The sequence below is a fragment of the Cnephaeus nilssonii genome, assembly GCF_951640355.1.
Source record: "Cnephaeus nilssonii genome assembly, chromosome: 14".
In the NCBI taxonomy this organism is placed as follows: domain Eukaryota; kingdom Metazoa; phylum Chordata; class Mammalia; order Chiroptera; family Vespertilionidae; genus Cnephaeus; species Cnephaeus nilssonii.
Genome location: NC_137085.1, coordinates 3,485,614 through 3,509,531, shown reverse-complemented (window position 1 = coordinate 3,509,531; position 23,918 = coordinate 3,485,614). Strand labels below are relative to the sequence as shown.

General features: G+C 54.8%; 1 protein-coding gene across 12 annotated transcripts in view; it reads left to right on the top strand.

The window, feature by feature from the left end:
* The window catches only part of PRRC2B (proline rich coiled-coil 2B), a 75,539-nt gene that overhangs the window by 5,285 nt on the left and 46,336 nt on the right, over positions 1-23,918 (top strand). For all 12 annotated transcript variants that reach the window (XR_013814450.1, XM_079789653.1, XM_079789652.1 and 9 more), the window contains exons 2-3: positions 19,815-19,983; positions 20,708-20,885. Coding sequence is in view for 11 of the 12 variants with exons in the window: in XM_079789653.1 (XP_079645779.1) it covers positions 19,869-19,983; positions 20,708-20,885 (293 nt within the window). In the remaining variant the exon portion in view is untranslated. The remainder of the gene's footprint in view (positions 1-19,814; positions 19,984-20,707; positions 20,886-23,918) is intronic.

Below are 23,918 nucleotides of genomic sequence, written 5' to 3'. Positions count from 1 at the left end.
TGTGCTCCTCGGGAGCTCATGATCCAGTGGGGGGAAGGCAAGTGCCTCCGTAAAGAGGCCTTCGGAACCCCTCAACCTGGGAACCCCTCAACCTAACTTTGTCATCACCCCCGGTGATTCTTTCCTAGCCCCTGTAGCTTTTTTTTATAGCTCTTTTTACAACTTTAGTTTTATTTTTTTAAAAACATTTAATCATATTTATTTATTTATTTATTTATTGTTAATCCTCACCCGAGGATATTTTTCCATTGATTTTTAGAATGGAAGAGAGAGGGAAAGAGAGAGAAACATCGATGTGGGAGAAACACGTGGATTGGTTGTCTCCTGCAGGAGTCCTGACCAGGGCCCCAGGCTGGGGAGAAGCCTGCAACCAAGGTGTACATGCCCTTGACTGGAATCGAATCTGGGACCCTTTGTTCCGCAGGCTGATGCTCTATCCACTGAGCCAAACGGGCTAGGGCTTTAGGTTTTTTTAAAAACAATTATTTTATTGTGCTAAAAGATACATAACAAAAGCTATCATTTTAACCGTTTTTAAGTGTACAATTCAATGGCATTAGTACATTCACATTGTGCAACCACCATCATTCTCCAGCACTTTGTCATCTTCCCAAACTGAAACTCTGTCTCCATGAAAAGCTAGCCCCCCCCCCCCCCCCCCCCAAGCCGCTGGCGACCACCCTCCACTTTCTGTCTCTGTGAGTTTGACGACTCTGGGTATCCCTGTCAGTGGTATCATCCAGTATTTGTCCTGTGACTGCCTTATTTCACTCAGCATTAGTTTCTCACGATTTATCCAGTTTGTGGCACGTCAGAATTCCATTCCTTTTTAAGGCTGAATAATATTTCATTCTTTTATGTGTACACATCTATCTATAATAATAAAAGTGTAATATGCTAATTAGACCAGACGTCCTTCCAGGATGAAGCCAGGGCTGCAGCCGCCAGTGGCTGTGAGGGAGGGACCCAGGCAGCCGCTGCGGCTGTGAAGGCTGCTCTTGCACAAATTTCGTGCATCGGGCCTCTAGCATATACATAGATAAGATAATGGAGTATTACACGCTCACCCATTCATGTATTGGTGGGCAACAATTTAGGAATACAGTTTTGCTTTTATTTACCGAATGGACTGTCCCCCACGGAGGGAGTGAGTAGGGGCACATGGAGTGGACTTGTTGCTCCCTGTTCCTCCCGGTGCTCCGTGTCTCACACGCGCTTCCACAGGTGTGTAGGGTGAGCAGGGAGCTGCATACCAGGCTCTCATGGGGCCCACCGAGTAGGCAGGCCCAGCTCAGCTGGTGCGGGGGGTGAAGGACGCCTTCCGGAACATGTAGCTGACTTGAAATAGCACCTCTGGGAAACTGTGTTCCAAGCCTCAGTATCTATAATAATAAAAGCAAAATATGCTAATTAGACTGGACGTCCTTCTGGACGACCTTCCTGATGAAGCCGGGGCTGCGAGGGAAGCCCGGGTCCTGGGTGCCGGAGGGAAGGCCTACTCTTGCACGAATTTCGTGCATCGGGCCCCTAGTTAAAAATATGTTTCTAAGTTGAAATAAAAAATATATGGGCCCCAGAGAGCCTGTGGGTCAGCTTGCTTTCCCGAGCGCCGGAGCCCTTGGGACGTGAGCATGATGATGCCAGTGGTCCAGAGTGGCCAGTGGCGGCCCGGCAGAGGGCAGCTAGGCCGTGGCTCAGGATGCTCCAGTTGACCATCTCTTTGTTAAGAAAGATGGGATGGATCAGCGTGGGGCCAGCTGGGAAAAGGAGGTCATCTCGCGCTTTCCATGGTTCCTTTGTGTCCTCAGAGCTTTTTCAGGCAGGTGTTGTTTACATACAGCTCAGCGCTTAACAGCCCAGCTCTGTTCCAGGTAGTGCAGGAGCCCAGGCCTGCCTGGGAGGGGCCCGCGCTGCTGCCGGCCCGGCCTGTCTGTGCGCCTGAATGGGCTGAGTGTTCAGAAATAGCTGCGGCGGGTGGAGCGATGGCCTGAAGCATAACTCGGAATTTTCCCCCTGATATATAATTAATTGCAAAAGCATACACACTCGTGCCCTGGCCGGTGTGCTCAGTGGTTAGAGCGCCATCCCACGCTCCAAAGGGGCGTAGGTTCGATTCCTGGTCAGGGCACCTGCCCAGGTTTCGAGTCTGATCTCTGCCTGGGGTGGGGGTGGGGGGGTGTAGGAGGCAATCAATCATGTTTCTCTCTCTCGCTCGAATCAATTAAAAACATCTCCTCGGGTGAGGATTAAAAAAGAAAGCCTATACATACTCGAAACAAAAAAAGGAAAAGCCAGCGCAAGAAGAAAAAGGAAAGCTCTTTTCCCTCAGCTTCCCGGGACATAACCACTGTTTACAGCCACAGTGTTTATCCTTCTCGACTCAGAGCCTACACAAATATGGCCCTTTGTAGGGAGGTTTTTTAAAAAGCAAGAATAGAACATCTATCGAACATTTCCATATTAGTAAGGACAGATGCACCACACTTCCAGTGTTTTAAAAATAATGTTTATTAGGTTTTAAAAAATATACAAGTGTGTGAAGAAAACAAAAATAGCTCATAATCCCGGGGCCCATGTATTCCCAGTTGACTTTTTTTTTTTTTTCTTGAAGTAGGAAGTTGAAGCTGTGTTAAAGGTACAGGCTCTTACCCAGTCTCCCGAACCAAGTCGCCGCAAGTAGCTTCTTGTGGTTCCACAGGAGACAAGATGCTGCGGGTCATGCCCACGCGGATTTCTGGTTTTGGGGCGCCTGCCCCTTCCCCGTAATAAAACGCCTGCCGTCCTGCCGCGCAGCCCGCGCCGCTCATTGCATCGCCCGCTGGAGCCACTGCAGAGGCTGTTCTGTGGACATCCTTGATTTTACCCGCTTCCTGTTGGAGTTGGACTTTGGGCTATTTCTTTTTTTCCTTTTTAAAAAAATATATTTTATTGATTTTTTACAGAGAGGAAGAGAGAGAGAGAGAGAGAGTTAGAAACGTCGATGAGAGAGAAACATCGATCAGCTGCCTCCTGCACACCTACTGGGGATGTGCCTGCAACCAAGGTACATGCCCTTGACTGGAATCGAACCGGGGACCCTTCAGTCGCAGGCCGACGCGCTTTCCACTGAGCCAAACCAGTTAGGGCTGGGCTATTTCTAATTTTTGGATATCACACGACTTTGGTAAAATTCTGCCAAATTTCTCTCCGAAGTGACAGTTTGTGTATAAGCCGGTTGAGAGTGTCGGCAGTGTTGGCTCTTCTCGTCGGCTATTGTTTCGGGGAGAATTCTGTTAAATTCCTCTCAGAAAGTGGTGTCCGTGTCCGTGCAGCTGGCTGTGAGTGGTGTTTCTGACCGGGCCTCTCGGCGAAGGGCGTGCTGGGGGCGGGGGGTGTCCGTGTTTCCTGGCTCTCGTACAGTTGGTGGGGAAGGTTACGTTCTGATCCGTGTGGACACGCGGGCCAGACTTCACCGTGGCCTCCCCTGCAGAGTGGCCGGGGCAGGAGTGCCCTCGCACCGCACCAGGTGAAGGCTGATGGGGGACTACCCGGGGCTTGCGGAGGGAGGCGCCGGGAGCCGGCCTGAGTTTGATTTTCAGTGTCCTCTAAAGCGATGGCCTTTGTCACTGACGTTGTCTTCCAGACTTCATACACAAGAGCCTGGCAGAGAAAGCTCAGGCCGCCTCCGGAGTTCCCACGGAGCCCCTCTGAGAGGGGGGTGCGGTCCGCATGCCCGGCCCCTTCTGGGTGGAGAGCAGGCCTAGCTTCGAGGTCAGCTGCCTGCAAGTCCCCGTTCTGCCCCTGGCGAGCGGGTGATGCGATGATGTGCTGGTATTCTTTTGGGGCCGCTGCCTCTTTGCCCCAGGCCAGTGGTCGGCAAACTCATTAGTCAGCAGAGCCAAATATCAACAGGACAACGATTGAAATTTCTTTTGAGAGCCAAATTTTTTAAACTTAAACTTCTTCCAACGCCACTTCTTCAAAATAGACTCGCCCAGGCCGTGGTATTTTGTGGAAGAGCCACACTCCAGGGGCCAACGAGCTGCATGTGGCTCGCGAGCCGCAGTTTGCCGACCACTGCACTAGGTGATAGTAACCCTTCCTCCTGGAGGTGGGGGTGTTTGCATGCCGGCGCGGGCAAGGGCTGGGGAAAACCTTGCCCATTAACGGCTCCGGGACTCAGCCCCAGCTGAGGGCCTGGGGGTTTGCCGTAGGCAGGCGTGTACACTTGGGGCTGTTTGTTTACTAGATGTTGGTGTTCCTAATTGCTGAGCTCAGGGCTAAATGCTGAGGATTTCCACCCAAATCAAATCGCCCCGCTCTCACCTCCAGGAGCTCAGACCCTTCACCAGGGGCCTCCCTGCCTCCAAGGTCCATCCCCCTGACAAGGCTTTGATCATCGGCTGCCCCCCCACTGAGTCTGCTCTGCTCTTGGAGAGTTAGGTGAGGCCTGGGAGGTGTGTGTGAAGGCAGTTGTGGTGCAGGGGCTCTGCAGTGTGCGGGCTGCAGCCGGTCAGGCGTGCAGCGTTCGTTTCCGCATCCTGCACCTACGCAGCAGGACCCTGAACGAGTCTTGTTTACCCTTTGAGCCTGTTTCCTGTTCAGGCCGTGAGGTTGGCACCGCTCAGCGTTGCTCTGGTGACACAGTTCCAGCGGAGCGGACCGGCGCAGGGCAGCCAGTCCGTGCAGGAGCGGCACAGGTGTTGATTCCATGCTGCTCGGTTTAGCAAGACCTGAAACACTGCGACAGCGGCGGGGCGGGCGGGTTCCCGCAAACCCGGTGCCCAGAACCGCAGGGCAGGAAATGCAAGTCCGTCCTGCCTGCCTGCTGGCCTTTTTTCAGCTCAAGAGTTAGTGCCGTCTTGAAGAGTTTAGTTTTCTACTGATGGGAATGTTTTAACTATGCACAGGAGTTTTAAAAACCTGAAGTGACACTGGAAAACAGGTATGTTTCTAGGTGTACGTAAAGGACATCTTACATACGGGTCTCCAGCATCACTTTGGTCCTTTGCTGTCCTCTGCAGGGGGAAAAAAGACCATTGGAATTCTGTGCCCACCCCGGAAATACCGACACCCTATTGGTAATTCTTAGCCGTGGCAAAGGGCAGATTTAACCAGCAAGGGCTGCTCTCCAAGGATCTGGAAGCTAACCATTTGGCATTGACACGGGAGCCGGGGCGCAGGGGCAAGGTGGGCTGTGTGCTCTGTATGTGAACTTGGTGTAGGGTGAAGGGAGGCAGCCAGTCTATGACAGTCTAGGAATGGGGGGAGACTGGAGTAGGGAGGGGTCACGGAGTCCTGAGAACAGCTCTGTTCGCAGGAGGAAGGTCTTGGTGCTGCTGGTTCAGTATAAAAGCAAGTGGAGAAAGTTGGTGTGTTTGCAGCGGGGGCGCGCGCTCCTGGTCCCCCCTTGCTGCAGGGGCGGTTGGCATGCTTGTGAAGGTCCGGGGGGCACACCTGGCCCTTATTTCTGGGTTCTTTTTTGTTATGTAAGCCCTGGTCTTGCCTGACTGGTGGTCCCGTGACCTGTGCCTTCCTGGTTTCCCTCTGCGCCTGAGGCTTGGAGAATAGAGCCGCAGGCTTGCTCTCTGGGAGATGATTTAAACCAACTCAGCCCATTTCACCTCTGTCTTTTCCTCAGAGAGTGTGGCTTGTGGGGCTGCGCTGTTGAGAATCCATCTCTGTAAGCAAACAGCCTGTGCACAGGCCTCCACTCGGAGAGGATGTGACCGAGTGAGGAGGCCGGAGTGACCTTGGCCTGTGGCGCGCCCTCTGGGCCTCCATGGCCTCACCTGGAAGTGGGGGTGATAGTAAGGACAGCCACCTGGCAGTGGCTAGCAGGAGCCTCAGCAGCCTGGGAGTTCCTCACCGAGCACAGGGAGGCGTGCCCGGGGGGACCTGTTGGTTACTAAGGAGTCTCCTTGGGGGCTCCCCGGGAAGCCACTGGTGCCTCTTTTCTGCCTCCAGGCTGCAGGCAGCGGTTGGAGGAGGCTGGCTAGGAAGCGGCTTTGCTCCTTGGTCAGGGGCTGAGCTGTGTGTCCCCCCAGCATTTGCTGCTGAAGGCTTCTGCCTCCTGGTACCTGACCTGATGGAAGGCCGGGGTCCCTGGGAGGGTCACTCTCCGCGCCTCCTCTCTTGCCTTTCCTCCTGCCTTCCAGTTCTTTGCACACAAACTGCAAATGTGCTTCATCGAAATACTGGTCCAAGTGGAACATACAGGGCTGGGGTGGGGGTGGTGGCATTACTGTCACAGTGTGCACCGGAGTGATTGGCATGTCTATAGGGCCTGGTAAATGTGGCACAACTGCAGAGGGAGTCCTGTGTGACGCTAAGAAGAAGGAGGCCGTCAGCGTGCGTTTCCTGGAAAGATGGCCATGGTTACATTAGGAGGAGAAAGTATTGCGTGCTATCATGCAATTACAACATAGTTTGCTCTTTAACAGTACAGTGTGCTACAGCTGCAGCACAGTGGTAACTTCCACATTTATAGAATAAAAATTGAAGACCACAAACGACAAACTTCTGACAGGTTTATGCAAGCTGAGAAAGGGCAGAGGTTGTCCATCAAGGCCACGGTTACTTTTTGAGTTGGATTGACTTGTTTGTATCACTTGAACTGTTACAGCGAGTGTGTTGGTGTTATGTGTTAGTCACAAAGATAACTACTGTATAAATTAAAGAACAGACACGCCCCGCCCGTGGGGAGTGTTCGGGGCCAGGACTGGGCGTGGTGCGTTATTGGCTCTTTCCTGGCCAGAGCTTCCCCCTGCCAGGAGCCGTCCCGAGTGCCGGTCCTGGTGCCGGGCCCAGTGGTTCGCATGAATCCGCCGATTGAATCACCTGGCGCTGACTCCGGGTCAGTGGCCCTCCGAAAACGCTGTGGATTTGGTTACAAGGAACAGGCCATTACAAATGCCGTCTCCAATTTCTGTTCTCTACCAAATCAGATTTTACAATACAGACCTAGTTTTTGGTGGCATTTGCAAAGTACTTCTCACTTGCTAACTCACCATTATTTGGAGGTAGAAGAGGAAGGAGAAACGGAAAGAGAGCTTTGTGCCATATATTTCTTTTCATTTGCCAGTTCCTGGGTAAATTTTGTTTTTGTTTTTGTTAATCCTCACCCAAGGATATTTTCCCATTGATTTTTAAGAGAGTGGGAGGGAGAGGGAGAGAGAGAGAAACATGGATGAGAGAGACACATTGAATTGTTGCCTCCAAGGCCGGGGATTGAGCCTACAACCTAATCTTTTGTGTCTTTTTTTTTTTTTAAATATATTTTTATTGATTTCAGAGAGGAGGGGAGAGCTAGATAGAAACATCAATGATGAGAGAGAATCATTGATTGGCTGCCTCCTGGCCTATGGGGCAGGGGGAATTCAGGGGATCGAGCCTACAACCCGGGCATGTGCCCTTGACTGGACTTGAACCAGGGACCCATCGGTCCGCTGATGCTCCATCCACAGAACCAAAGCAGCCAGGGCTGTGCCTGGTTCTTTATGAAATGGTATATTTGTGAGTTTCACCCCTGTAGTTGTGTGTAAATTTATTTGATCTTGGATAGTATTCCCTTACGTGCATACAGTATTTATTCCTTCTGGCTGCTGGTGGGTTTGTAGCTTGTTTCCATTTTGAGCTGTTCATTCTTGCACCTGGCCCTGGATGCATGCACGCACATGTGTTGGGTATATTGGATGTAAGTGTAGGAATGGAATTACTGGGTCACAGGTCACTGCAGCTGCCAGTTTTCCAGTGATTGTACCAGGTGACATGGCCACCTGTAGTGCACGCGACGTATCCTTGCTCCACATACTCACTGGCACTTGGCTTTGTAAACATGGTGGTTTTCCCCAGAAATGATCTCTAGAGTCCTTGTAATTTCAGTCAGACTCCCAGCAGGCTTTTCCTTTGTTGTTGTTTTGTTTGGAAATTGACAAACTGATTCTGAAATTGGAATGAAATGAAAGGGCCAAGGACAATTCAGGCGTTGCCAGGGGAAGAGCAAAGCTGTGGGACGTGTCCTGCGCGATGTCAAGGTTTTACGGCAGCCACAGCCATTGATGCCGCACAGCGCTGGCCGCAGGCCTGACGGACCGGCCGAGAGCATGGCGTGGAGGCCTCGAAACAGACTGCACACAAGTAGTCACTTAGTTTATGACAAAGGTGTCACATGGCGGGGAAAAGATGGTCTCTTCAGACAAAGTGCTGGGATGTTAGATTCTCCATGTGGGGGAATCTACCTCATTTTCACAAGCACTGTGAGCCTACAGAGCCACAACAGGAAAGATAAACAACAAAGCGGCTAGAAGAAAACATCGGAGAGTCTCGTTACCATCTTGGAGAAGACAAAATTCCTTAAATAGGACACTACCAAAATAGAAAAGATGGATGAATTCAACTGCATAAAACTGTGTCTTCTACATTTTACATGTGCTCCAATAAAGTTCAACAAGCGCTGTTTTCTAAGTGCGCAGCCACGTTAGAGAACCTCCGCGCCTCCGATGCTGGAGCCCTCCTCCCAGCGCTCCTGCCTGTGGTGCTTCCTTGGTTGTCATTCTGGGACTTGGGTTTGCTCCCCCTGCTGGACCCCTTGTTTCCTGGATCCCGTGTGTATCAGTTGGGAGATTGGAGTATCAAGCACCAGCAACTATTTAAAGCTGCCTTAAACAACAGTTCCATTCTTCCGTTTGTCCTATCGATTTAGAACACTAGTCCCTTCCGGCTCAGTTAAGTGCGAGTCCGGAGGTGCGCAGGTTGCAGGTGGGTTGGTCGGCCCAGTGTTCCATGTTGTCGCTAAGGAACCAGGTGTGTTACTTGCCTGGGTGGGTCAGACCCCTTCCGAGCCAATCACTAGCAGTCGGGGCGCTTTTCTCTTAGTCCAGGCGTGCTCCCCTCCACCCCAGCTGGGGGTGGGTCAGCCCCTTTAGGCCCGAGGGCTGCCTGGGGCAGGACAAGATGCCTTCTCTTGGGCAGGAGTGGCCCCTGTGACATTGGCCTCTGTCTTGCTTTGCTCTCGTGTCCTTTGAGTCCTTGTATGAATCTGGAAAAGTCTTTTTCTGTCCCCATAGTTGATCTGGTCAGCTGAGTATTGGGTTCTAGATGGAAAATACTTTCCCCGGAAGGGGAATGCTGCTCGAGCAACGCGCTGCTGCTGCCCGAGAGGGAGGCGCCTGGCTGCGTCCTGCTGGCTTCCCCAGACCTTTGGCAGGGGTTCGGGGGGGGGGGGGTTGGGGGGGGCGGATTTCAGAGGCTGTGCGCTCTTCAGCCACAATGTAATGAAATTTCACGTTGTTCCTGGTGTTCTTTTTATATCCGTTATTCCGAGCACTTGCGATCTTGAAGACTTCTTTGACTCTGGGATTTTTCTTGTAATTTTTATTTGGTAATTTCCTCCCCTCTGTTTTTTCTCCGTGCTTCTGGAACTCCTAGTGAAGTTCGAACTCCTGGGTTAGTCCTTTCGTTTTGAGTGGAGGAGAGACTAGCATTCATCTCCTTGTTAATTTTTCTGAGGTTTCATTGACTTCATTCTTCCATTTGTTCTATGATTTAGAACAGTTTGGATTTACAGGAAAGTTGGAGTTCCTGTGTGCCCTGCCCCCAGTCTCCCCCATCACGCAGATCTACGTTAGTGTGGACGTGTGTCCCAGTAACCAACCAACCCGATACGTCGTTAGGAACTAGCGTCTGGCTTCACTCGGATTTCCTTCCTTCCCCCATGCCCTTCCTTGTCCAGGGGCCCCGCTGGCCGCCAGGTCTCCGCAGGTGCTCTGGACTGTGAGTTGTCGGGTCTTCTAGCTCCTCACGACCCTGCTTTCAGGAGCACCGTCCGTGTCCATAGCATGCCCGCCGCTGGGCTCTGCCTGGCGTTTTGCTTATGATCAACCTGAGGTTGCAGGGCTGTGGCTCACGTGTATAACCCTTCCCGAGCTTTCTGTATTCGGATCGTCCCTTAAGGGAAAAATCCCGTTTTGGTTGCACGGGTGCAGTATCTTCTCTGTATTTTCTGCGGGTACTGATTTATATTATTTACTAGAGGACGAGTGCACAAAATTTGTGCACTGGTAGGGTCCCTAGTGGCTGCCGGCTGGGGCCTCCCTCCCTTCCCCCTGCTGGCCCCGCCTCCTGGTCAAACTCCAGGTCAAGGGGACAATTTGCATACTACACTTTTATTATATAGGATTTGTGAACTTGTTTCTGGCATTGTCTGTTTCCTCTCGGCTCTTTGTTCACTTGGTCCGTCTTCTAGTTGAGGTCTCAGATGTCTGTGGCCTTGGGCACACACAGCTGACTGGGAACTGGGAGGCGGGCCTTTTTTCTTGAGCCTCAAGTGTCTGTAAAGGTTTTCAAGAGAAGACCCTGCCTTTGCCCTGGGCGTGGCGGGACAGAGGGACGAGTTGTCTGCCTGCCGCCTTCCTGTGAGGCCAGCAGAGGGGCCTGCGCCTGCCGGGACTGGCTACTCCAGTTTTGCTTCGCTTCTCTTTTTAGCTTCTTTCCTCGCCCTCTCCACTTTGACCCTGGTGTTCTCCAGCCCAGCCTTCCCTGTTTAGTTTATCCAGAGGGAGAGGCGGGAGGCGGGAGGCGGGAGGCGGGAGGCCACGCGGGAGGCCAGCTGGGCAGGTGCAGCCCCTCCCGGCTCCCACCTCCAGTCCCCACCTCCCGGCTTACAGCTCGGCCCTTACAGCTCTGTGGTCGGCAGCCTTCAGTCTGCAGGGCCCTCCAGTCTGCCACACCTACTGCCGCTCCCGCCTGTTCTTTATCTGCCCCGCCCACATCGGCCCTGTCTTTTGGGTTCTCTCTATTGTTTATTTTCATTTAAAAATATTTTTATTGATTTCAGAGAGGAAGGGAGAGGGAGAGAGAGATGGAAACATCAATGGTGACAGAGAATCATTGATCAGCTGCCACCTGCACGCCTCCTACTGGGGATCGAGCCTGCAACCCAAGCTTGTGCTCTTGACCGGAATCGAACCCGGGACCCTTCAGTCCGCAGGCCAACACTATCCACTGAGCCCAACTGGCTAGGGCTTATTTTCATTTTAGGGGTTTGGAAGGGTGAGGCATAGATGCCTGTGATCCTGCCTTGCTTAATCGGGACCCTCTGTATTCTAAATAGTGTTTTATGAACCGAATGGAATTGAATTCAGGGCCATTTCTGGGATGTGTGTACACATTTATGCACATGTGTTTGAGCAGTCATGTTATATGTTGATTACTGATCACGTGAGAAAAGCCGCTCGGCCGCTTTTCTCACGTGATCAGTCGTGCTCGCTTCTCGTGTCAGCTAGAGCTCCCATTTGCTGGAGAGGCTGCAGAGGTGCCAGGGCGGCGGGACGTCTGGTCATGTGCCCCAGCTCCTTACGTAGACCAGGACACTCGAGGGCGGCCTTCCTCCCCCGCCTGCCGGCTCCTGCTTCCCTCGCAGCCCTGGCTTCGTCCGCGTCAGGTCTGATTAGCATATTGGCTTTATTATTGTAGAGATGGAGAGTGACTCCCTCCTTCCCCTCAGCCGCTCTTGAGAAGGGAGGGGCCTGCAGGGCAGGAGCAGCCTCTGGAATCCCTTCTGGGCTGCGGGGTCCTGTCACACGGGTGACCATGGTCTCTGTCATCCCAGCAGCCTCTGCCCACGTCCTGTCCCCACCGAGTGAGACAGCCAACCAAGCGAGGCCCGGGACCCCTGGCTCCTGCCGTCACGCTGTGCGAGCTGGTTGGCTCGAGGCGGTTTGCGTGCAGGTGGGCAGCAGTGGCTGTCACTCGGTGGAGGGAGGGCCGACCACCCTCTCTCCTGCTCTGCGGCAGCCCGTCTGTGAGGACGTGAGTTAGGGAAGGTGGAGGGAAGACCTGCTCCTGACGGAACGGAAGGCTGCCTACCACTTGTCCTCTGGTGCCCGGAGCCCCGCTGCTCCGGTGACGTCATCCCTGTGGGCAGGTCGCTGCCACCGGCACCCGCGTGGTGCCTCCTCCTCTGCCTCTGCCCGCCCGCCCGCCCGCCCGCCCGCCGTCTCCTCTGAGCTCTCCTGAAAGCCATCTTCATGATTTTAAAAACAAGTAGCAGATACACTTAGAACCCACGTCCAGTGTTGTGTGGCCTTCCTTGCTGACCTCCTTTGAAACAGGAAGCACCGCATAGCAGCGAGGACAGGAGGCGGGCAGGGAGCCTGCGGCCCAGGGCCCCGCAGTGGGACCGTCCTGGTGCGGAGCCCTGTGTGGCCGGGAGCGGTTACGGTGGCATCGCCTGGGTTTTGTAAAGCTGCAGCTTTTCTGTATCAAGCATTTGCTCCTTTGTAACTGAAACGCTTTGTTAGGGATACCCAGTGAGCGGGCTGGGCCCCCACCTCCGTGAGGCCGCCTGGTGTGGGACGCCATGGGATGCTCCGAGAGCTGTGCTGGGGTGCTGGGGGGGGGGCCCTGAAACGGGGCGGCTTGGTGGTGGTGAACACGGAGCCACAGGGGAGAGCTGAGCTCAGGAGGGCTTTCTGAGAACTCCAGGGCATGTCTCTCCTGGGGATTAACTCAGGGGTCCACCGACGATCCTCAGCGTCCGCGAATTGATCCTCCTGGTCTGAAGGCCTGCGCTCTGCATCGGAGCCCTTAGCTCGATACCCCAAGTGGGGCCTGGAGCACAGAGGGTGGAAGCAGGGGCCCCGGTGCTCGGAGGAGCCCGGGGTGTGCGGGACCCGGAGGCCTCCCTGCTTGCGCCGGAGCCCGGAGGGATGAGCTGTTGTAAGGGTGACAGTGACGGGCAGCTGCGAGGCGAGCGGCGCAGAGCCAGGGTAATCGCCGCCCCTGGTAGAGGGCCTCTGGGGGCGGGCACCGAGCACTGGTCGCCGCTGTTGCATTTGTTCTCCTTTATTCCCGGCTGCCCCGTGAGGGGATAGTGAGGGGACAATGGCATCCGTCTGTGTTTAACCCCCGAGGACACCGGCCTGAAGTCTGTGGGGCAGAGGTGAGATGCAAGCTGTGTTTTGGAGAGCGGAGGTAGCGGGGATGGGCATGAGACTGGGTGGCGGTTCGGGGCCAGTGTGTTCGGCCAGAGGGTTGGCACTGGCCGCCGGAGCAGTGGCAGGACGTGGACGGTGTGTGGGCCGGTGCTCGTGCCGTGGCTCGGTTCGGGCAGAGGGGGACGGAGGACGGGCAGGGGGGCCGACTGGTCAGGGAGGCAGGGGTGGGGCTTGCAGGAGGTTGGGGTGAGGAGTGCTTTGGTCCCCGCAGCACAGGCCTTGTTTCTGATTTCGAATTTCTGTTGCTTCCCGAAGGTGCTGTCCCCTCGGGGGCGTGGCCTCTCCTGGTGGTGGCTGGTGTCTGCCGGAAGGAGCACCGGGTTACCGGGAGCCCCACTTCCACCCCTTGGTCCCGGCCTGCCTTGTTTTCAGGCAGCTGATTCTTGGACAGGGTGGGCTGTCTGTAATCTGCAGGGGCACCACATACCTTTCCTAAAGGCGCCCCCCCGCCCCCGGGGCTCCTGCAGGTGGAAGGGCTGCCTTGTGCTGCAAACCGAGCCTGGGCTCCGGCTCTCCAGATGGCCGCGCCTGGCTGCCGGGCGTGGGGGAAGGTGGGCGCTCGGCTTCTCCAAAGGCAGCCTGCTTTTCTGCCTGGTGCCTGTAGGGAGCCTCTGACAGCTCGAGTGTGGGTGCGGGGGTGGGGGGTGGGGGGTGGGGGAGTGCTGCTGCTGTTGCTGAGTGAGGCAGCATCAGTCCCCCTGCAAGACCCAGCTCGGGTTCCCCACCCGGCCCTATCCGCCCCGTCTGGTGCCCAGGGGAAGCCTTTTGTGGTAACGCGTTCCTTCCACCCCCGCTTCCCCTTCGGACTAGAGGCCAGCAAGCTGCAGCCCCACCCGCCGGCCCCGTCCGTGTAGGCAGGTGGTGTAGACACAGCCACGCCTGTGTCTGTTGTCGCGGCGGCAGCATGGGCAGACTTGAGTCGTGGCCAGGGCGGCCCTGTGGCCAGCAGTGCCACACACCCTCCGGCCCTTTGCAGAAAGCGCTGGTGGAGCCCACGACAAGGACTGGTGCTCGGTGTCTCCGCACCCCAGCGCCGAGCAGCGCAGCGTCTGGCACGCCTCGTGGTGCGTGGACGTCTGAGCGTGTGGAGTGTATGTGGCGCCTGCCTTACGTTCAGGTTCTTGTGTGCCAGGCCTGGGCATGCCGGAGGAGGAGGGACTTGGTGATTGATCCTGCACCGGACCTCGTGCTGACGGTCCTTTACGTTTTGAGTGAGACATAGCGAGCGCGCTGTCTAATGGCCACATCTTCCTGACCCCCGGGCTGCTCCCGGGCGCTGGCCAGCCCGCTGCCTCACCTTCCGTTCCCGCTGGCCGGGCTTCTCGGCGTGCAGCGTAGCGGCAGGATCTTTCCATTCCTTCCGTACACACACTCCGCCTGCCTTGCTCCCGCGCTCAGGCCGGGGCTTCTGCTCGCGCCTCAGCCGTCCCACACGTGCTGAACTCAGTTTTGCAGATGGTGGGTCTTCCCCCAGGACTGTCTGTGCCCTGGAAGGCAGGCTTGGGCTGGAGCACGCAGTGGGTCCTTCGTCAGCATTGGTGACTGAAGGAAAGGGCCTCGTGGTGGTGTCCGGGTGTCCTGAGGGTTGAGGAGTACTTGAGAAACCAGGAGATGTTTTGGGCCAGTGTTACTGGGACCTGTGAAGAAGAGCTGGATGTGCCTTGCATGTAGAGCTGGCTGTTGGCAGCATCGGGATAAAGAAAATGCTGTTATTCGGAGACTTTGTCTGGTGCCATTTTCTGTGCAGCTGGCCAGGGGCTGCCTTCAGCCCGGGGTGACTTATTCCGGAGCCAGTGCGTCTCTTTCCCGTCCGTGCCCTTGCCCTCCCGCAGCTAAGCAGCAGCGGCCTGGAGTCGGGTCCTCTGGGCCTGGTCATGTCCTCCCTGGGCTTAAAGCCCAACACCAGGTAGTCCCGTGACCTTGGACGAGTTACTTCTATATTCTGACTGCATCTTAGTGTCCTCGGTAAAGCAGGCTGATGACAGTAGTATTTTCTAGAAAGAACTGTTGCGAGGGGTCCTCAGTGAGGCGTGGGTGCTCAGCAGGTGCCTGGCTCTCAGGAATGCTGGAGGCCACTTTGATAGCCCTGAATGGGTGGCTGCAGGGGCTCCCCAGGGAATCACAGCCATCCCAAGGCCATCCCGAATGGCCTGTCTGGCTGGGCGGCTGACACTGGCTGGTACCCAAGCGCAGAGTGAAATGAATCCTGTACCCGGAAATGGCTCTCGATAAGATGGAGTGCAGGGCGATTTTCTCGGGGGTGGGGGTGGGGGACAGCGAGCTGGCAGTCTCGAAACCTGTTGGACAGGTGGGACTGCTGTCTGGGGAGGCGGGCTTGGTGTACGGGCCTTTGCTGGGAATGTTTGGAGCTGTCTTGTTCCCGGGGAGCCTGCCCCTCTCAGAGCAGGTCTTTAGATGACTTGCCAAAACACGCAGACCTGAAATGGTTCTTAAACGTCCTTCTCTTCATTCCCCAAAGCTGTCTGTGCTGGGTTTTAGGCCCTGTGTCCTCTGCTGAACGGCAGCATTTTCCAGGCCAGCCATTTCCAAAATGCTCTTGGCCCCCCTGGCAGTGCCTCAGGAAGGAGGGGTTACAAGGAGGGTTGGCACGTAGGCGGGACTCCCCCAGGCAGGGCACATGTGGCTCACATCTGTTTTATGTGACACTGAGGATCCCGATTAGGTTTTGTTTGGAGGGAAACCAAAAATGAATTCTGTTCCTACAATAGAGAGGGAAAGCAGCATGAATGCGGAGGCCAGGCTGGGTCTGTGCCTGCCCGTGAGGACCTGCCTCTCAGCCAGTTCTCGTCCCACGGATCCGGGCGTGAGTCATGCTGGAATGAGCTCGCCTCTGACCCGAGGAGAAAGCGGAGAAATGCCTTCTCTCACCTCGACCCGCTCCTGAGTCACACCCAGCTGCCCAGCTGTTCGCTGCACTTCTTTCTGCCCTGGGCCGTGGCGGGTGGAGTGTATGTGTGTGTGTGTGTGTGTGAGAGAGAGAGAGACAGACAGACAGACAGACAGACAGATGAGATAGATAGAAATCGAGCAGGTCTTTGGAAGCTGTTTAAATCCCTACTGACAGGTAGTGCTCCCGGCCTGATGTTGATGAAACCAGCGGGGCAGGCAGGCGGAGTAGCCAGCTGGGTGTGGGGCTGGGCTAGGCCCCACATATGACACGACATACAATTGGGGGAAACTGGATGATGTGTCTGTATTTTGAATTTGGGTCCAGCGAAATCTGGCTTCGTGAAAGAACCTCGCACGCTCTGAGGCCGGCGTGTGAGTCCTTTACCTTTGTTTATGCTTTGTGGGCCCTGGGGGGCCTCTGTGCATGTTCCTCTTGGGTCTGACTAACCTGCCAATCCCTGCTCCAGGGGAAGCTGGGGCGGGAAGACCTCCGTCTGTGCAGCCTTCCTGTGGAAGGTTAAGATGAACAAGTATCAGCTCCTCCCCCACCGGCGCCGTTGCCATAGCAATGGTGACTCAGGGGCACTGTCGGGCAGCACCAGGTTTGTAGGAATGTAGGACCCAGCCCAGCAGTGCTAAGAGGCGCTGCTTTGACTGAAGCATTTGCAGTTCCATGGCTGTGGGTTACCAGCATTTAGTCTGAGATGGGGAAACCGAGGTCCAGAGAAGCCAGTCGTGTGCCCAACTAGTGCAGAACTCGGTTAAGAAATGGGGGGCGGGGGGGTCTCTCTAAGAAAACCGTGCGTGCAGGTTTAGTGCAGACCTTAGTGCAGCGTGTCCCCCTCTGGTTTCCTGCGTCCCTCTGGTTGAGCCTCTGAGGGGGAGCTTTTCATCTGAACACAGTAGGTGCTCGGTTACTGCTTGGTGAATGGTTGGTCTGCTGAGAGGACAGGTTCAAGCATCGAACACCTCCCCGACACGGTTCTGACTTCCCAGGAGGGCGGCTCGTGTTGGCCAGTTTCCTTTTCTCTCTGTCAGCGGGGCCAGTGCAGGTGTGGCCGGGCTGCCAGTCTCCTAGCGCTTCGTGGGAGTGGGGGTGGGGGTGGGGACCGGTGAGTTCTCAGAGGGGGTCCTGTCCGCAGGAAGACTGAGCTGTCTGTCCAGTCTAACCTCTGCCCAGGGCGGAGCCTAAGGGAATGCGCACTGGCAGGAGTTTGGACTCAGATTTTAAGAAGTCTTTTCAGCAGTGCCTTCTGGTCAAGTCTCAGAATCAAAGACACTGGATTTTTAGCAATCACGCATGATAGCACTTAATGTGGAAATTTGGTGATCCGGAATGGCTGGTAAATGATTTTGCCTTCTCTTGCCTTTGCCAGTTTGGTTTTTAATTTAGAACTAGCCATGTGAGTTTAAATTAATGACGCTCACCCTGCAGTCCTGTGAGGTGTGTGGGTGGGAAGGAGGCACCCTGGTTTTATTTAGGAATGTTTGTAGGCCCGTGGTCGGGTGAAAGCCCAGATGTAGCTGCAGTTGAGCGTTTTTCATCATTGTGCCAGAGTGAAAGATTCCAGAACATGCTTCTTGTAATTAGCCCCATTGACTGTGGGTGGGCCCCTCATTTCTGTGGGCTGGACGTTGTAAGCTGGGGGTTGTGTCCAGCTTGTCCTCTGCTGTATATATCCCAGGCCCATAGGAAAATATGTTGACTAGCCCTAGCTGGTTTGGTTCAGTAGATAGCCGCAGACAGAGGGTCCCGGGTTCGATTCTGATCAAGGGCAGGTACCTTAGTTGCAGGCTCCTCCTTGGCCCGGGCCCTGGTCGGGGCTCATGCAGGAGGCAACCAATTGATGTGTTTCTCTCACATCGATGTTTCTATCTTTCCCTCTTCCGTTCTCTCCCCTCCCCCCCCCCCAAAAAAAAGAAATCAATGGAAAAATATCCTCAGGTGATGATTAACAACAACAAAACAACAAATTTGTTGAATAAATGAGCGTATTAGTTTTCTCTTGTTGCTATGGACATCACCACACATTTAGTGACATAAAACACACAACTGTGTTCTCTCTCTCTCTCTTTTTTTAAATATATTTTATTGATTTTTTTACAGAGAGGAAGGGAGAGGGATAGAGTCAGAAACATCAATGAGAGAGAAACATCAATCAGCTGCCTCCTGCACACCTCCTACTGGGGATGTGCCTGCAACCAAGGTATGTGCCCTTGACCGGAATTGAACCTGGGACCCTTGAGTCCGCAGGCCGATGCTCTATCCACTGAGCCAAACCGGTTAGGGCAACTGTTCTCTTGCCGTTGGTTCGGGGTCAGAGTGAAGTGCGTCTTGCTGGGGTAGAATCAAGGTGTCCACAGCACCGTGCTCCTCTGGAGGCTCCAGGGCGAGTCTATTTTCTTGCCTTTTCCGGCTTCTGGAGGCCCCCCTCTCTGCCCGCGGCCCTCTGCCATCTTAAAGAGCATCACTCCACTGCCACGCCCCTGACCCCCCTCCTGCCTCCCTCTTCTAAGGACCCTTGTGATGACATCGGGCCACCTGGATAACTCGGGATAATCTCCCCATCTCAAGACCCTGAATTTAATCACACCTGCAGAATGCCTTTGACCATGTGCAGTGACATGTTCACAGGTTCTGAGGCTGAAAACACCACACTTTGTCGTAAGAGAACGAAGTGCTTCCTAAGCAGCCCTAGCAGAGTCCATGGAATAACCCCTCCTGGTGGATAAAAGGCACATTTCTGTCCCTTTGCCTGACACCCCCCCCCCGCCCCCCGCCCCCGTGTGCCTTTTGGGACCCCTGTTCGACGAGCTTTTGGCCTCTTCCGGGATGGGGGACCTTTGAAAGTGCTTGTTTTAAGACTTTTTCTTTTGTTTATTTTTAATATATTTTTGTTGATTTCAGAGAGGAAGGGAAAGGGAGAGATAGAAACATCATTGATGAGAGAGAATCATTGATTGGCTGCCTCCTGCACGCCCCACACTGGGGTTCGAGCCCGCAACCCAGGCATGTGCTCTGACCAGGAATTGAACCGTGACCTCCTGGTTCATACGTTGATGCTCAACCTCTGATATAACGATGCTCAACGCCGGCTGTGCTGGAGGGCGTCTTCTTTATTTCCACAGTTAATGGCCTTGAAGCCAGACAGCAGCCATGATTTCACCTGAATGTGCTTGGGTTTTCTGGAGAGGGAGATGTTTTGGTACCGCTGGTTTAGAACTGTGTTTTTGGGTAATTGCTTCTGGATCTGAAATAATTGTACTATGAATGTCATTTGTACCTGTGGGTCGGGGGGAGCATCAGAAATATCAAATGGGAGCAAGACAACGATTTCTTGATGTTCGGAAACCTTCTCAGTCCCTGTCTTACCTAAAGACTGCAGTTCTGCGGACTGTCCAGCCTTCTGGGAGCACTGGTTTCTGGTTTCCACCCTGCCTCTCAGAGAGCCCGCTCTCCAGGCCTAAGCACGCCTTCTCTCCGGGTGCTGGTTCTTTATTTCGAAAAGTGCACACCGACTGTCCGGTGACAGACCGCCTTCAGTTGCTTCCCTCGATTTGGTGACGCTTGTCCTTCCGTGGCGGGTCGTGCACCTCCCGCCCTGTTCTGCCGACGTGCTTTTGGTGTTACATGGAGAGGCGGAGGCACCACGAGGGCCGAGCTGACGTTCCCTGTGGATGAGCAGTACTGGGTGGTTTCGGAGGGAGCAGGGTGAGGGGGAAGGCGAGTGTTGGGCGGGATCAGCAAGTCTACAGAAAGCTCTGAATGTGAGCAGGACTGCCTGTGCGTGGTAAGGGTGGTTTCTAGGGAGATCCACAGCTTTCTCTAGATCTGCAGGGAGATCCATGACCCCTAAAGGATTTATTCGCTGGGTCAGTGATTCGGTGGATTGACACTCTTTTTTTTTTTTTTTTTTCATTTCAAAGGCATATCGGGGCGGCGCCGAGAACAATTTCCTTACTAGATGACATTTCATCGCAATGTCCGATCGTTTGGGGCAAATAACCAAGGGCAAGGATGGGAAAAGCAAGTATTCGACGCTCAGCCTGTTTGATAAGTATAAAGGAAAATCAGTAGACGCAGTCAGATCCTCAGGTAAGACCGGGTGGGCCGGGCCTTCCCGCTTTGCCTTCAGTGAGAAACGCCTGGTCAAGGACCGCGGAAGCCGAGTCCTTCCTGCGGGCAGGGAGTGGTCACCGGTCGTTCTGGGCAGCAGCAGCCCCCCCCCCCCCCCCCTTGAGGTCTGATTTCATACCCTGACTCTGCTGGGGGCGCTGCTTCCCCCTCCTCTTATCGCACTGAAACCAGGGCTATTTTTAGCCTGGTGGTTAGAATGGAGCTTCATTTGCATTAGACTCCCCCGGGTTAGATTTCATGGTTCCAGGACTCGGGAACGTGGTGGGAAAATTCCTGCCGATGCTCTCCCTACCCCTGGGGTTGTATGAGTGCCCAGGCCGGCCCAGGCTCGGTCCTTTCAGTCCCGCTGTCATGAGGCCAGAGCATCTCCCCTTGCAGGGAGGTGCTCACCGTGGGGACCGAGGTTGCGGGCCTGGCTCCTGACACAGGTCATCAGCTCCTGAGCCTTCTGCCTGCCGTGCAAATGGAAGCTTCCGGGTCTTCCAAGGCCTTGGCGAAGGGCTTGTCAAGTGACTAAAGGGACCCCCAGGCAGTGCTGTTGGTTTCCCTGGCGGGGCGCCCCTCTTCTTTGTTCTGTTGCCTTTGTCATGGTCACTTGGGGTTTGAAAGCAGCTGAATGGTCTGGCCTCTGTGCCTCTGTAACGTGACCGGGCGGTATCTTTTCCATCCTGTCTTCCCGCAGTTATTCCTAGACATGGCTTACAGAGTCTCGGGAAAGTGGCCACAGCCCGGCGTATGCCACCGCCCGCAAACCTGCCAAGCTTGAAGTCTGAAAACAAAGGAAACGACCCCAACATCGTTATAGTACCCAAGGACGGGACGGGATGGGCAAACAAGCAGGACCAGCAAGACCCAAAGAGGTGAGAGCAGAGGGCAGGCGGCTCCGGCACCGCCCCGCCTGCACGGGGCGGCGCGGGGGGCGGGAGCGTCCCAAGGCAGCGTCTTCCGCGCTGACCTGCTGCCTGGATCCTCGCTCCCCGCCTGCCGTTCCCCTGCCTCTGGGAGCCAGTGCAGCAGCGTTTCCGTGGGCCGCCTGGTCCCGTGCCCAGCCCGGTGCCTCATTAGAAAAGGCCCATCAGCCGCAGGCGCGCATGCGGCGACTCAGAGCCAGGTCCTGGACGAGCCTCTGTGGGCAGAGCTGGCGCCTGCACACTCCGTCTGGGGTCCCTGTGGGGGGGGGGGGGGCAGCAGCCGGCCTCCCGCAGAGGAGACTGCTGCGGGCCGAGGGAGAACCCGCAGCCTCGTGCCCCAGGTCTGGCCAGAAGGCGTTAGGGAAGCTGCACTGTTGGGCTGCTGCGTGGCGGGGCGCATAGCGGGCCTTCCCCGGCGCCTGAGCCCCCAGCTGTCTCCTGACTGGGCTCTGGCCCGGGATAGGGGTGTCCAGGGAAGAGGACTTGGGACTTGTGCTGGGAGGACCCGGGGGGTGGGCAGAAACCTCCGGCCGAGGTTAGCCTGTTGGGGATGAACGCTCCCCAGTCCCGGCTGGCGCACCTCTTGCCCCGCATCTCATGGTCCGGCTGCTGATGCTCGCGATCCGGAACAGCTGCTGAGCGGCGTCCTTCCCGCTCGCTGGAAACGGCCACACAAGCTTCTGTGAAACTTCTCTGAGGTTACTCCAGGCGGGGTGTAGAGAGTGAGCAAATAGTCAGATCTTAAAGCAGCAGTAACCACAGTAGCGTCCTCAACGCTATTTAACGTTTTCTGACAGTTTGCTTGGGCATCATGCTGGTTGATGGTGTAGTGTGACTTAGGAACAGACGGGCGTGCCGGATGCCCAGCCAAGCGGCCGTTAGCTTTATGGCACCTGGAGACCCATTTGCTGCTGAGCTTCACTGTCCTGTGAAGTAAGAAGACCCGGCTCCGGGGCAGTCTCAGCATTAGATGAGAGAACACAGCCAGGTCCTTAGCCCAGAGCCTGGCCCGGAGGCAGTGCGTGCAGGTGCCAGCCGTTACTGTCATCGTCTAATCACATGGGGGACACTACGAGCTCTAGAAAGATGGGAATGACACATTTCAGCACAGGCCTTGAAATGCCCGTGCTGCGGACAGTTCTAGAGAGGGCGGAGCGCCGCTCCCGCCTGTACCTGTTGGCACGCGGCGCTGGCACAGAGCGCGCTGCAGCTCTCAGGCCGGTGCCGCACGCCTGCCGGGAGGAGGGCTGAGTGAGAGGAAGGCAGCGGACCAGGCCCGGTCTCTGCTGCTGCGGGCCTGCCCTCCTCGGGCGGATGGAGAGGTGAGAGGGGGAGCAGGTGCTTAGCGGGAGAACGTTTAGGCGCACGGGAAGCTCCTGCTTTGGGTAGAAGGTCATGTGAGAGGCTCGACGGCCTTCGTTGTGTAGCGGTCACGAGTGGGGATGAGTTACCGGATGAAGTGAACCTTGGAGGAGTTAGTCTCGTGTGGGACTGGACTTGAGCTGACAGAGGAAGCACCGGCAGTGGTGGATGCTGGCGAGTGGGTGGCTGACCTCGAATCTTGCCCGCAGAAGCTTGAGTAGAAGAGACTGGAAGGCTGCTGAGTCAGCAGAAATCTTCCTTCAGGGACCTTTCTTGTTACCTTCTCAAAAGATGGCCTGGGGCCCTGGCCAGTTTGAGTCAGTGGTTAGAGTGCTGACCTGCGGACTGAAGGGTCTTGGGTTCAATTCCCAGGTCAGGGCCAGTGGGGGAGGCAACCAATCAATGGGTCTCTGACATTGATATTTCTCTCTCTCTCTCTCTCTCTCTCTCTCTCTCTCTCTCCCTCCCCCCCCCCCCCCATTCCACTCTCTCTAAGAATCAGTGGAAAAATATCCCCCGGTGAGGATTAAAAAAGTAAAGATTACCTATGGGGTGTAAACTGATGCAACCTTTTTTTTGGAGGGCAGTTTGGCAATATCTTTTAAACTTCAAAACATCTTTTGATCTCTAGCTGGTTTGGCTCAGAGGATAGAGCGTCAGTCTGCGGACTGAAGGGTCCCAGGTTTGATTCCGGTCAAGGGCACATGCCTGGATTGTGGGCTTGATCCCCAGTGGGGGACGTGCAGGAGGCAGCTGATCAATGATTGTCTCTCATCATTGATGTTTCTATCCCTCTTTCCCTCTCCCTTCTTCTCTGAAATCAATAAAGATATATTTTAAAAATTAAAAAAACCCACATCTTTTGATCCAGCAATTCCATTTCTAAGAATTGACACTTCTGAATTATACAAAGGTGTACAAAGATATTTATACAAAAACGTTCATTGCAGTTGTATCTTTAATAGAAAAAAACGGAGATTGGTAAATTATGGTTCACAGTTGTACTGTGTCATTAAAAGAAAGAGGAAGGTCCCTATGTATTGTCATGAAAAGATGTTAAATTAAGTAAAAAACAAGTTACAGAATTGTATGCGTGGCATTATTCCGCTTGTGTTAAAAAATACTATATTATGTTGAGAAAAAAACTGCTTAGAGTTTCTCTCTGGAGGATGAGATCATGAGAGATTCTGTTATATATATTTATAAATTTAGTTTTGCTGTGAGCGTATGTATTTTACAAGCCAAGAGATGGTAAAGATTCTTTTATATCTGCTGTTTGAAAGCAGTCAGCCCCTGAGTAGCTGTGAGCGCTTGGTCAGGAGGAAGGGACTCAGAGCCCCTTCCCTCCAGTGACTCAGTTTCCCCATTGGCAGATCCTCCATGACTTCATTGTTCACATGAGCTTTCAGTGTTTGCAGACAGAGGCCTGTTCTGCCCTGTCGATGCCAGTGAGTGGGCGGCAGGCGTGGTAGTCCTTGCCAGCATGAGCGTCTCCGGGGAGGGCACTCCTTCTGTTGGCCAGAGGGGGTCTTGCTCCCAGTGAGCCGCTGATGAGCCGCTGTGGCTTTTGGAAATGCAGAGGGACCTTGTCGGCGCGGCCTGTGCCGCATCTGGTCCTCA